The sequence below is a fragment of the Stegostoma tigrinum genome, chromosome 19 (genome assembly GCF_030684315.1).
Source record: "Stegostoma tigrinum isolate sSteTig4 chromosome 19, sSteTig4.hap1, whole genome shotgun sequence".
Taxonomy (NCBI): domain Eukaryota; kingdom Metazoa; phylum Chordata; class Chondrichthyes; order Orectolobiformes; family Stegostomatidae; genus Stegostoma; species Stegostoma tigrinum.
The window spans coordinates 61,944,377-61,959,095 of record NC_081372.1 but is presented as its reverse complement, the minus strand read 5'-3'; the positions used below and the strand labels follow the sequence as shown (position 1 = coordinate 61,959,095).

Sequence of the window (14,719 nt, the reverse complement as noted above, 5' to 3'; positions counted from 1 at the left end):
GTCTCGGTTCCTGTTTGATTATAGGACCACACCTCACAACTACCGGCACGGCTCCAGCAGTGTTGCTAATGGGGAGAGGTCTCTGCACCAGGTCAAATCTGATCCTCCTGAATCAGTTGCGGGTGGGGGAAGAGGAATGCCAAGGCCAGATACAAGGCTCCTTGAAGAGTAAGAGGCTGTTTACATCAGTGGATGAAGTTTGCTATTGAAACCACAGGAAAGGCACAGCCAAAAAAATGTGGGACTGATGTGAGGTCAGATCCCAGGATGTATAAAGTTTAGGCAAATGAGGTGTTCCTGAACAAGCAAGCTACACCTTGCAAACAGGGCACAACCAATACATGACTGGTCCTTCAAAGCATCTGGCAAGGCTGTCAGAACCCGTGGGTTCTCCCCCTTTGCCTAGCATCAAAGGCTACTAGACTGGTGGGATTGAGGTTCACAAGGAAGAGGTATTAGAAATCCTACAGAGGGTGAAGATAGATGAGTCCCCGGGTCAGATGGGATTTATCCTAGGATCCTCTGGGAAGCCAGGGAGGAGATTGCCGAGCCTTTGGCATTGATCTTTAACTCGTCATTGTCTACAGGAATAGTGCCAGATGACTAGAACATAGAACATAGACATAGAACAGTACAGCACAGAACAGGCCCTTCAGCCCACAATGTTGTGCCGACCATTGATCCTCATGTATGCACCCTCAAATTTCTGTGACCATATACATGTCCAGCAGTCTCTTAAATGACCCCAATGACCTTGCTTCCACAACTGCTGCTGGCAACGCATTCCATGCTCTCACAACTCTCTGCGTAAAGAACCTGCCTCTGACATCCCCTCGATACTTTCCACCAACCAGCTTAAAACTATGACCCCTCGTGCTAGCCATTTCTGCCCTGGGAAATAGTCTCTGGCTATCAACTCTATCTATGCCTCTCATTATCTTGTATACCTCAATTAGGTCCCCTCTCCTCCTCCTTTTCTCCAATGAAAAGAGACCGAGCTCAGTCAACCTCTCTTCATAAGATAAGCCCTCCAGTCCAGGCAGCATCCTGGTAAACCTCCTCTGAACCCTCTCCAAAGCATCCACATCTTTCCTATAATACGGCGACCAGAACTGGACGCAGTATTCCAAGTGCGGTCTAACCAAAGTTTTATAGAGCTGCAACAAGATCTCACGACTCTTAAACTCAATCCCCCTGTTAATGAAAGCCAAAACACCATATGCTTTCTTAACAACCCTGTCCACTTGGGTGGCCATTTTAAGGGATCTATGAATCTGCACACCAAGATCCCTCTGTTCCTCCACGCTGCCAAGAATCCTATCCTTAATCCTGTACTCAGCTTTCAAATTCGACCTTCCAAAATGCATCACCTCGCATTTATCCAGGTTGAACTCCATCTGCCACCTCTCAGCCCATCTCTGCATCCTGTCAATGTCCCGCTGCAGCCTACAACAGCCCTCTACACTGTCAACGACACCTCCGACCTTTGTGTCGTCTGCAAACTTGCTGACCCATCCTTCAATTCCCTCGTCCAAGTCATTAATAAAAATTACAAACAGTAGAGGCCCAAGGACAGAGCCCTGTGGAACTCCACTCACCACTGACTTCCAGGCAGAATATTTTCCTTCTACTACCACTCGCTGTCTTCTGTTGGCCAGCTAATTCTGTATCCAAGCAGCTAAGTTCCCCTGTATCCCATTCCTCCTGACCTTCTGAATGAGCCTACCATGGGGAACCTTATCAAATGCCTTACTGAAGTCCATATACACCACATCCACAGCTCGACCCTCATCAACTTTTCTAGTCACATCCTCAAAAAACTCGATAAGGTTTGTAAGGCATGACCTACCCCTCACAAAGCCGTGTTGACTGTATTTGATCAAGCCATGCTCTTCCAGATGGTCATAAATCTTATCCCTCAGAATCCTTTCTAACACCTTGCAGACGACAGACGTGAGACTTACCGGTCTATAATTGCCAGGGATTTCCCTATTTCCTTTCTTGAAGAGAGGAATTACATTTGCCTCTCTCCAGTCTTCAGGTACGACTCCAGTGGAGAGCGAGGATGCAAAGATCTTCGCAAGTGGCGAAGCAATTGCATTTCTCGCTTCCCAAAGCAGCCGAGGACAAATCTGATCCGGGCCTGGCGACTTGTCAATCTTAATGTTTGACAAAATTTTCAGCACATCAGCTTCGTCTATCTCTATCCATTCCAGCATGCACACCTGCTCTTCAAAGGTTTCATTCACTACAAAGTTCGTTTCTTTCGTAAAGACAGAAGCAAAAAACTCATTTTGGGCTTCCCCTACCTCCTCAGGCTCCATACACAAGTTCCCTATGGTATCCCTGATCGGCCCTACTCTTTCTTTGACCATTCTCTTATTCCTCACGTAAGTGTAAAATGTCTTTGTGTTTTCCCGGATTCCTTCTGCCAAGCCTTTCTCGTGCCCCCTCCTGGCTCTCCTCAGACTAGAGGATAGCAAATGTGGTTCCCCTGTTCAAGGAGAGAAGTAGAGACAACCCTGGTAATTATAGACCAGCGAGCCTTACCTCAGTTGTTGGTAAAGTGTTGGAAAAGGTTATAAGGGATAGGATTTATAATAATCCAGAAAAGAATAAATTGATTAGGGATAGTCAGCACGGTTTTGTTAAGGCAGGGTCGTGCCTCACAAACCTTATTGAGTTCTTTGAGAAGGTGACCAAACAGGTAGATGAGAGTAAACCGGTTGAGGTGGTGTAAATGGATTTCAGCAAGGCGTTCAATAAGGTTCCCCACAGTACACTATTGTACAAAATGCGGAGGAATTGAATTGTGGGAGATATAGCAGTTTGGATCGGAAATTGGCTTGCTGAAAGAAGACAGAGGGTGGTAGTTAATGGGAAATGTTCATCCTGGAGACCAGTTACTAGTGGTGTACCGCAAGGGTCAGTGTTGGGTCCACTGCTGTTTGTCATTTTTATAAATGACCTAGATGAGGGCGTAGAAAGATGGGTTAGTAAATTTGCAGGCGATACTAAGGTCGGTGGAGTTGTGGATAGTGACGAAGGATGCCGTAGGTTGCAGAGAGACATAGATAAGTTGCAGAACTGGGCTGAGAGGTGGAAAATGGAGTTTAATGCAGACAAGTGTGAGGTGATGCACTTTGGTAGGAGTAACCGGTAGGCAAAGTACAGGGCTAATGGTAAGATTCTTAGTAGTGTAGATGAGCAGAGAGATCTCGGTGTCCACGTACACAGATCCTTGAAAGTTGCCACCCAGGTTGACAGGGCTGTTAAGAAGGCATACAGTGTTTTAGCTTTTATTAACAGAGGGATCGAGTTCCGGAACCAAGAGGTTACGATGAAGCTATACGAAATTCTGGTGCGGCCGCACTTGGACTATTGTGTACAGTTCTGGTCACCACATTATAAGAAGGATGTGGAAGCTTTGGAAAGGGTGCAGAGGAGATTTACTAGGATGTTGCCTGGTCTGGAGGGAAGGTCTTACGAGGAAAGGCTGAGGGACTTGAGGCTGTTTTCATTAGAGAGAAGAAGGTTGAGAGGTGTCTTAATTGAAACATATAAAATAATCAGAGGGTTAGATAGGGTGGATAGGGAGAGCCTTTTTCCTAGGATGGTGACGGCGAGTACAAGGGGGCATAGCTTTAAATTGAGGGGTGAAAGATATAGGACAGATGTCAGAGTTAGTTTCTTTACTCAGAGTAGTAAGGGAATGGAACGCTTTGCCTGCAACGGTTGTAGATTTGCCAACTTTAGGTACATTTAAGTCGTCATTGGATAAGCATATGGACATAAATGGAATACTTTAGGTTAGATGGGCTTGGGAACGGTATGACAGGTTGGCACAACATCGAGGGCCGAAGGGTCTGCACTGTGCTGTAATGTTCTATGTTCTATAAAACTCAGAGGATGATATGGACACAGAAGATGTTGCAGTCTTGGCACCATTACTGCCTGAAGAAGATGGGTTTTGCTTGGACACTCCGGTTGTAACAGGCAGGATACACTCTGATACATGTTGCCAATATCCAAGGCAGATTCAGAGGAACCAGAATTGGTGCAAAAACATCTCAGGAGAAGATGTAGGAGAAAGAACAGCCCAAGTCCTAGGACTTTGAGTGGGAAGGATGTACTGATTGGAACAAAGTCAGCCAGTAAGATCTCACAGTATATGAGTTCTTTGATTAGGGCTGTTAACCTGGTCCAATCAGGGAGTTCTGGTTGACAGATATAAGCAAGTGTCAGGGGATCTACTCACTCTCAGAACTTGTGCTAGCTGGGTTAGTCTCATGAACTTTGCATATGTAAAGAAAGGTTGACTTGATTACTGCATATCAGCCTTTGTGGAGTTATTTCAGATTTGACTGCCTATGAAAACTGTACCAGAACAAATGGTTGCCTCAAGGGAAGTGATGTTTCAGGCTACTAGGTATGCTCTAGTTAACTGCCTGTTTCCAGATGGCCACAAAACATCTCTCAACAGTTTATTTTCTCTTAACTTCCAAATGCAGCACAATGGGGAGGATAAAGAAGCTTTGTTTTCTCGTTCTGTGGGATGTGGGTACTGCAGACTATGCTAACATTTGTTGCTCATTCCTAATCCCTAATCTTTGCAACTGGATTATGGTAGTGGTCAGTCACTGAGTTTATTAATGAAAGAAATCTTCTTTTATGACATGGAAGAAGAAATACAAACTAATTAGTGTTGAGGATTAGTTGAAATGGGCTTTTTACAAATATCGGAATGTAAGATTTGGCCTTTCTACTCTTAACCTTCGAGATACTCAAACCTCAGTGAAGGGTCACCCAAAGTTCCCTGTTCAATGGGCTGTAGGTGGTTTCTTTCTGTCAAACAACTATATTGACTATTGTGAAATGCTTACTTAAACTGCTGGCACGGCTATGTACTTGTTAAATGCTCCTTAAGTTCATGTATTCAATAGTCTTACAGGGCATTTTCCTTTGCTTCTGCAGCTTTTCTATTACTAATATTTAAGATAACTATGACTTTTCTTTCACTATCTTGATTACTAAACTGTAATGCTTGTATCAGTCTTTTTCTCAGTGATTTGCTTCTTCATGAAATAAACCTGCCTTACTCACTGATCTCCTCAATAGATCTGTCTTTCTAAAATTTTTTGCTGTCAATGACTCTGTATCATATGACATCTTCCTTACTTTTTCTCTCTACTATGCTGTTTTCTGAAGCATTGAAAAATTCACCTCAACAATATTTTAACAGTCTCAATTTAATTTCATCTAAACAACTTTGGAGGTAATCTGACACAAATCATAGAACTCAAAACAAATTAAAACTATGACTCCCCTCCTTAGCCCATGCAATAAAGAAATGCAAATCAAACTTTAAGTTATACAATGGCTCTGTCCACTGTAAAAGCCAAATTTCCAAATAATATTCACCATTGTTCAATATTAATATCCAGATCCTGGTGTAAAAAACCCCTATTGCTTTGTTTTGTTCCCTTGAGGTTCAGGTCAGCCATTTGTACAGCTGTTTCAAAACTTCACAAAATCTCAAGTTCAGCCATTTCTTTTGACTGGTCATAGTGCTGGAAAATGGCTGAGGTTCTCGGTCTTTAATGGATTCTGGTCATGAAGACTGGTTGATAGTTATTCAGTAAAATCTCATTTTGAATGTCTGGCTAACTTCCAAACCTCGAATAGATGCTGTTCAGCAGTTATCACTGATATAGATGTCAAAGGGAATGTTAGTTATTCATTTTTACAGATTCAAGACCTATTAGGGGCTAATGGATTTTCAAGGTGGCATTCAAGAGTTCTTTATTTTTGACAAATTTGGGAGCTCTTCAAAAACTCCAGTTATTGAAGGGCTTGTGATTTCTGTTCATAGTGATAGTGAGTGAGTGGGCTGGGACAGCATGAAGAATGGGATGTGAGATAAATGTGGATGGTGGGAGTAATGTTGAAGTTAGGGGGCGTCACACTAATTTCTAGAACTAAAGCCAATGACTCTGTGACTGGAGGTAAATCTTTCAACCTTGCTGCCTTGACCTGTCTCCATCAGCAGGCTACCCCAATTGTCGGATATAAACAGCCAGTCTTTGTCTTTGTCTTTCAATTCTCGCCTCATGATGAAAATCTGGCCCTCGGTACTGCGCTAAACACACAATTTACTCTTTCTATTATTTTACATTCAATGCTGAGCACACAGCAGTTTACTCCAAAATTCTTTCCAATTGAGCCCTGATTCACATGGTACATTTGATGACTAGAGTGGAGATATTTTGACTTTCTGCAAAACTCAGTGACATTTTTAATTACCAGTTTACATTATTGTACAACATCCAAATTAAATCACCTTCCATCCTCCAGAGTAAGTTTAAATTTTGTCTCTCGAGACGACTACATGTTGCAAAAAATATATATAAAAAGCTATCAAAGATAAAATTGATTCCTACCATGGAAACTGAGCTTACAATAGGTGAGAAATCTGAGTTGAAAGTTGACTTTGCTGCTGAGCGGACTGGTGATAAAAGAGTAGTTGCTCTGTCTTGAAAGATTTTCTTTGATTTGCAGGATTTCACATCCACTGAAAGACAGGGTGACTGCAATGGTTCTGGCAATGACTTTAATTGAATGGATGACTCAGATTCAAGTGGAGATGTAGGTCGTGTTGAAACCATTGACTCACATGGCCTTTCATCTAAAGTTTAATATTTGTGTAAAAATACAAAGAGTTCCTTAAATGTCATGAATAACTAAAAACAGGATACAAAACTAAATATTTCTCACTCCTATTAGCAAATTCTATATTCACGAATGAACTAAATTAGAGCAATGCCACAATTAGTGCTGCAGGGAAAGACAGGCTATTCATAGACACTCAAGGGGTTCAAACCCTGAACATTTCTTAGTGGGTAAGATATAGTTGACAGCTTTAAGTGCGTTGAGTAGATTCAGCTCAAGTATTTCAAATACTCTTCAAGTATTCCCTCAGGTACTTTTTAATGCCGAATCATATTAGTTTTGTGATTATAAATCTCTTAATAAAGTAATGTTATTCCAAATTCATCAAGAAGGTAGTCCATATAGGATTGAGATTAGGGAACAAAGCTTCGGTCAGAAGGTGGTCAACTTGTGAATTTTGCTGCCACAGAGTGCTGTGGAGGCTGGGTCACTGAGGAGAAACACAGAATCCATACAATGCAGACAGAGGCCATGCAGCCCATCAAGACTGCACTGACCCTCTGAACAGCATCCCATCCAGACCCAAACCCCATCTTATCCCCATTACCCTGCATTTACCATTGCCAATTCACCTGACCTGCTCTTTGGATGTGCATATATTCAAGAAAGAGATTTAAATATGTAGTTAGTAAAGTCATCAAGGGGTATAGATAATAGATGGGAATATAGCATTGAGATGAAGGATCAGTCATGAATGTTAGATAGGGCTAGAAGGGCTAAATGGCCTGATCCTGCTCCGGCTTTACGTTTCCCTCTCTTGTCACATATCCTATGTTAGGCCAGTGCCTGCACTGGACTGTGCCAACATGAATACAATAAGCCAGATGGCGTTCAACTGAACTCAAAATTACTCAGATTCAATTAAAGTTATTAGTTACAGCAACTTGATTAGATTAGATTCCCTTCAGCCCAACAAGTCCACACCGCCCCTTGAAGCATCCCACCCAGACCCATCCCCCTATAACCCACACACCAAACTTCTAGGGAGTGTTGTTAAAATTGAATAAGGTGTAGTGAGCCCCTCCCTGGAGTACTGAGTACAGTTTTAGTCCCCTCGCTTGAGGAGGAACGTAGTTCCATTGGAGGCAGTTCGGGCGACATTCACTAGATTGATTGCAGAAATGAGGGGATTTGTCATACAAAGGGACAGTTTACGCTTCTATTCTCTGGCGTTTAGAAGAATGGAAGATCTAATTGACGTATGTAAGATGCTAAGCGTGACTGATAAAGTAGGTGTAGAGAGGATGTTTCTATATGTGCGGCAATCTACAATAAGAAGTGATAATTTTAGGATAAGGGGTAGCAGATTTAAAACGGAGTTGAGGAGAAATTGTATCTGTTAAGGATCATGAATCTGTGGAATTATGTACCAAAGAATGCAGTGCACACTGGGATATTGAGTAAATTTAAGACATAGACAGATTTTTAATTGGTAATTTATTGAGGGTCTGTGGCAAGTACACCGGCAAGTGAAGTTCAGGTCAAGATGACATCAGCCATGATCATATTAAATAATAGCGCTGGCTTGAGGGGCTGAATTGCCTACTTCTGCTTCTAGCTCTTATGTTCTTAGGGCTGCTAGAGGAGCTTGGAATGGGAGTGATGGGATCCCATTGTCTTTGTCCATGTTGGCACTACAGATTTTGATGGGACTGGAGAAGAGATTCTGCTGAAAGATTTTGAACAGTTTGAAGTCAAAGTAAATAGCAAAACCTCCAAGGTAATACTCTCTGAATTACTGCCAGAGCCATGGCCAAATTGGCATAGGGTGAAACAGACAAGGGATTAAATGCATGGTTTACAAATTGGTGTGGGCAGAATGGCTTTCAGTTCCTGTGACACTGGCACCAGTATCTAGAGCAGGACTGGAAAAGGCAAACATAAGAAACAGCAGCAGAGGGTCAAAGGGAGAATAGTAGTAAAATTAATATCTCTTTACTTAAATGTATCAAGGGTGAATGTACTAAAATATGTATGCCTTATAAATTATTTTTTAGCACAAACAACATTATTGGATACAACTGGACAGCAATTATGGATACATGATCACAAAGAGATCAAAGATGGAACTAAATAGTCAGGGGTACATGAATGTTTTAAATCCCCAATAGGAGGGGAAGGGTGATAGCATAGCTTTGCCAGTACTAAATGGAATATTGTATGATAGCAAAATAACGATCTTGAATAAGATAATATAGAATCCATATGGGTGGAAGCAAGAAAGTATAAAGGGCAGAAGGCGGTGGACAGAATATTCTGTAGGCTCCAGATCTGTCTGTTCTGCAGATCAGAGAATAAATCATAAGGAAATGAGAGGTTGTTAGGCTGTATATTTATTTATGTGAGACTTTAATAGTCACATAAATTGGAAAATCAAATTGATCAATGCAACTACGAGGAAGAACTTATCGAGGGTATTATAGAGAAGGAAGAATTCCCGGCATGTGTTCAAAACAGTTTCCTGGATGAATATATTCAGGAAACAACAACATGGCACAGTCTATTTTACATCTCATATTATGCAATGAGAAAACACAAATGCATAATCCTGTTGTAAAGGAAATTTAAGAGTAGTGGCCATTGTTGATTGTCATTGATTTTGAAAAAGATGTAGATCAATCTTAAGCTAATGTTTAAATCTAATCAAGGGCAATAATGAAAGCATGAAGACGAAGTTGGCTGTGATGGAGTGGAAACATACATCAAAAAGTTTGACAGTAGATGGGCAATGGCTGGTGTTTTGTTCTTTTGATTCATTCATGGGATGACATCACTGGCTAGGCCAGCATTTATTATCCATCTCTAAATGCCGAGAGGTTGCTTTGTTGTGGGTCGGAGTCACGTGGCCCAGACCAGGGAATGACAGATTTCCTTTCCTGAAGGACATTAGTGAACCAGATGATTTGTACAACAATTGGCAACAGTCACATTGTTCCCATTAGGCTAGCTTTTTAATTCCTGTTGTCTTCATGGAATTCAAATTCACTATCTGCCATGGTGAGATTCGATCCCTTCTTTTAGAATATGAATTTAGGCTTCTGGATTTGTAATCCAGTGATATAAACCGCTGCACTAGCATCTTGTGAAAACAAAAAAAATTAAAAATTAATTTTTGGTTTTCAGAATCTTAAATTTCTCTCAGACAAAAATATCCAACACAAAAATTGAGATAGCCATGGCACACATTCTTTCCCCCCATCATTTTACAAACAACAAATTCTAACAGCCTGCCAGCCAATCCACAAATACTCTACCGAACTATGCAACTAAAGAAGGAATAGAAGGTGAGCATAAAGCAAGAAACATAAAGATAACTTGTAAAAACTTCTGCAGATTAGCAAAATAATTAGCAAAGTTGAGTGCAGATCCATTAAAGGCACAAGCTGTAATAGGAATTAGAGAAACAGCAGAAAAGCTGAGTGAGTACTTTGTATCATCGGATTCACAGAGGAAAGCACAGGCAGTTGCCCGAAAGATCCAAGGATCTAGTGGTAGTGTGAAATTGAAGCAAATAAATATGACAAAAAAGGCAGTGTTGGAGACATTGATGGTACTGAAGATTGATAAATACTGGGACCCAATGATCTTAACTTAAGAGTGTTTAAAGATAGCAACGAGATTGTGGTAATTGCTGATTACCTTTCAAAATTCTTCTAATTCTGCAACTGTGCCTGCAGTTTGGAAGGTTGCAAATGTAATCTGAATATTTAGCAAAACAGAGCAAAGCAAAACAGAGATTTAAAGACCTGTTAGCTTAACATCAGTAAGAAGGGAAATACTTGAATCCAATATAAAGAGTGTGCCAACTGTATATTTAGAAAATAATTGTCTGATTGGACAAAGTCAACATGGATTTGTGGACAGTACTGACAGGGTTGACATGAATTTGTGGATCGTACTAACACAGTCATTGAGGGAAACCAATAGGTATGAAAAGGATGCTTCCCTTGGTTTGGGGTCTGGAACCATGGGACACAAACGCAGAATAAAGGCAAGCCATTTGGGACTGGGTTGAGCAGAATCACCTTCACGCAGAGGGTGGAAAATCTTTGGAATTCACTACACCAGACAGCTGTGGAAATTCATTCATTAAGTAAGTTCAAGGTAAGAAAGGGACTGATATAATTCCAGGCACTGATGACATTTAGGGATGTGGGAACAGCATGAGAATATGGTATTGAGATACAGCAAGTTTGAGGGACTGAATAGCCTACTGGTATTTCTTTATTCCTGAATGTCAGAGTCTGAGAGAAGAGGGGAGAACGGGGAATGAACATCTAGGAATGAGGGCATACTGCTCAGGTAGGAATTTGCTACATTCAGCAGAAAGCTGGTTGTGGGGAGCAAAGATGAGAAATATTCCTCAAATGCAATTGATAGAAAATATCTGAGAAAAAAAAGATTAATTAACTATAATTTTTTCTTGTTGTTTTCATATAATGTGTAAAAATTACAAACAAGAATTAGTTAATAAGTTATTCAGTTTGCCAAGTGTCTGGATATTTTTTGTTGTAATCTAACTGGAAATGAATCGCTATAACATATATATAAATATACCCACTCTTCTGCACAATGCTCACATATAGTCCTTCATAGCATACCCTTACATCTCATTTTCTCAATTGAAGTATGAGTGAATGAATGTATTGACGAAACTGCTGATACTTCACAATGTTTCAAAGGCGTGTGTGCTTCCCCATTGAGGTTATTAAAAATGTTCTTAACTGGTGATGGCTGAAAGACAAAATATCAGTAGAAATTGTTAACAGCATTTGTAAGAATTTGAAGTAAAACCATTACATTAACTCTCCATACTACTTGCTCGAATGGAATAGCTTTTAAAAGGTTCACTGCACCCTTTAAAATGTTCACTAACATTTTTTCAAATGAACAGAATTGTAGGAGGCTATTCAGCCCATTTATCCTGTAGTGGACCTTTGCAGAGCTATCTAATCAGTCACACTTGATGATAATTTTTCCATCAAAGCATATTCTACTGCATAAAACAACAAGGTGTGGAGCTGAAGAAACACAGCAGACCAGGCAACATCAAAGGAGCAGGAAAGCTAATATTTCGGGTCTGGGCCCTTCTTCAGAAATGGGGGAGGTGAAGGGTGCTCTGAAATAAATAGAGAGAAGCGGGGTGGTGATAGAAGGTAGACACTGAAGCAGATAGGTGGGAGAAAAGCTGGACAGGTCAAGGAGTCAGGGATGAAGCTCGTAAAGGTGAGAGTAGATAGGAAGTGGGGGTGGGGGTTGGTCAGTGAGGTGGGAGGAGCAGATAGGTGGGACAGAAGACTGACAGGTCAAGGAGGTGGGGATGAAAGTGGGGGTTGGTCCCTTCTCTCCCACCTATCCACCCTTCCCTCCTTACTAACCAACCCCCATCCCAACTTCCTATCTACACTCACCTTTACTAGCTTCATCCCCGCTTCCTTGACCTGTCCATATTCTATCCCACCTATCTGCTCTACTATTCACCTTCTATCACTACACCCCCGCTATTTATTTCAGAGACTCCCTCCCCACCCCATTTCTGAAGAAGGGTTCAGACCCCAAACATCAGCTTTCCTGCTCCTTTGATGCTGCCTGGCCTACTGTGTTCCTCCAGCTCCACACCTTGTTATCTCAGACTCCAGCATTGGCAGTGCCTACTATCTCTTCTACTGCATGAAGACAGGAAACAAAGGATAAACCGGATACCTGACCTTTTAGATATATTTATACGTTTTTTAAGAGCACAAGTGAATCTTAGCTAATGCCCACAACTACATACCATTAAACACACAATGAATTGACCATTAGATTATATTAGATTCCCTACAGTGTGGAAACAGGCCCTTCGGCTCAACAAGTCCACACCGCCCCTTAGAGCATCCCACCCAGACCCATACCCCTATAATCCGCACACCCCTGAACACTGCGGGCAATTTAGCATGGCCGATCCACCTAGCCTGCACATCTTTGGACTGTGGGAGGAAACCCATGCAGACACGGGGAGAATGTGCAAACTCTGCACAGACAGTTACCCGAGGCTGGAATCGAATCCAGGTGATGGTGCTGTGTGACTGCAGTGCTAACCACTGAGCCATCGTGCTGCCCCCCATTAACAATAGGCCCAAAGGGTTTTATGTCACAGCCGAAATTGCATAGAAATAGGCCCTTCAGCGCAGCCTATCCATGCCGACCAGGTGTCCTAAACTGAACTAGTCCCATTTGTCTACGTTTGGCCCATATCATCTAAACATTTTGTTTCAATGTACTTATTAAAATGTCTAAATCAATGTTGTAATTGTACTCACCTTGACTACTTTCTCTGGAAGCTCATTCCATACATTCACCAACCTGTGTGAAAACTGTTGCCCCTCAGATCCGTTTTAAATCTTTTCCTCTCACATTAAACCTATGTCCTCTAGTTTTGGACTTGCCTGTCCTGGGAAAAGACCTTGACTATTCACCTTATCTATACCCCATGATTCTATCAACCTCTGTCAGGTCACCCTGAACCTCATACACTCCAGGAAAAAGAAAGTCCCAGCCTATCCAGCCCCTCCTTATAATTCAAATCCTCCAGTCTCAATAACATTCTAGTAAATGTTTTTTGCACCCTTTCCAGTTTAATAACACCCTTCCTAGGGCAGGATGACCAGAATTGTATGCAGTACTCCAATGTGGCCTGACCAATGTCTTGTACAGTTGTAATGTGAACCCCCAGCTCCCGAACTCAGTGCTCTGTCCAATGAAGGCAAGCATGCCAAGCACATTACATTTACCTGCATCAAGCTCCATTTGTCATTCCTTGGCCCAGTTGATCAAGATCCTGTGGTATTGTCAGATAATTTTCTTCATTGTGCCCTACATCACCAATTTCGATGTCATCTGCAAATTTACTAGCCACGCCTCCCAAGTTCTTAACCAAATAATTTATATAAGTGATGATCAACTAACTGCTCCTCACAGGCCTCTAGTCTGAACAACAACCCTCTACCACAACTCTGTCTCCTACCATTAAGACGATTTTGTATCCAATTGGCTAGCTCTCCCTGGATCCCATGTGATCTAACTTCCAATAACCTGTCTACCATGCCTAACCTTGCCAAAGGTTTTGCAAAAGTCCATGTAGACAACTACTGCTCTGCCTTTGCCCATCTTCTTGATCATCTCTTTAAAAATCTTATTTAAGTTTGAGACACAATTTCCACCACACATACTCATGTTAATTATCCCTAATCAGTCTTTGCCTCTCCAAACGCATGTAGATCCAGTCTCTCAGAATTCCCTCTAACAATTTACACATCGCTGACATCAGGGTCATCGGTCTGTAGTTCCCTGGCTTTTCCTTGCAGCCTTTCTTAAATAATGAGACAGCATCAGCCACCTATCAGTCTTCCAGCATCTTACCTGTGGCTATCGATGATGCAAATATCTGTACTACAGGCCCTGCAATTTCTTCCCCAGCTTCACACAATATCCTGGGATACACATGATCAGGTCTGAGAGATTTATCTACATTTACACATTTTAAGACATCCAGCATTTCCTCTTCTATAATGTGGACTCTTTTCAAGATATCACTATTTCCTGAATTCCCTCGCTTCTATGGGTCTCATCCATTTCCTATGGGTCCACTCATAGATAGCCTCACTGATTTTTAATGGGCCCTGTTCTCTCCCTAGTTACTCTTTTGTCCTTAATACACTGTAGAATCTCTTTGGATTCTCTTTAACCTAATCTACCAAAGCTACCTCATGTACCCTTTATGCCCTCTTGATTTCCCTCTTAAGTGTACTCCTATACAGGCCTGTACTCCTCCAGGGATACACTTCATTCCATCTGTCGATACCTGACTTATGCCTCCTTTTTCTTGACCACAATGTCAATATCTCGAGTCATCCGGTGTTCCCTACTCCTGCAAGGCTTGCTCTTCACACTCACAGTAGCATTTTGTCCCCAAACTCTCACTGACTTGCTTTTGAAATGCCTTCCACTT

The 14,719-nt window shown here is 41.7% G+C and overlaps 1 protein-coding gene across 1 annotated transcript in view; it reads right to left on the bottom strand.

Moving 5' to 3' along the window:
* Positions 1-13,890, bottom strand: part of LOC132210740 (uncharacterized) — a 34,778-nt gene extending 20,888 nt beyond the window's left edge. The window contains exons 1-3 of the mRNA XM_059652660.1: positions 13,822-13,890; positions 11,337-11,463; positions 6,441-6,685 (exon numbers count right to left, since the gene is read on the bottom strand). Of these exons, the coding sequence (XP_059508643.1) occupies positions 6,441-6,685; positions 11,337-11,463; positions 13,822-13,890 (441 nt within the window). The remainder of the gene's footprint in view (positions 1-6,440; positions 6,686-11,336; positions 11,464-13,821) is intronic.
* Between the last annotated feature and the right edge of the window lie 829 nt (positions 13,891-14,719).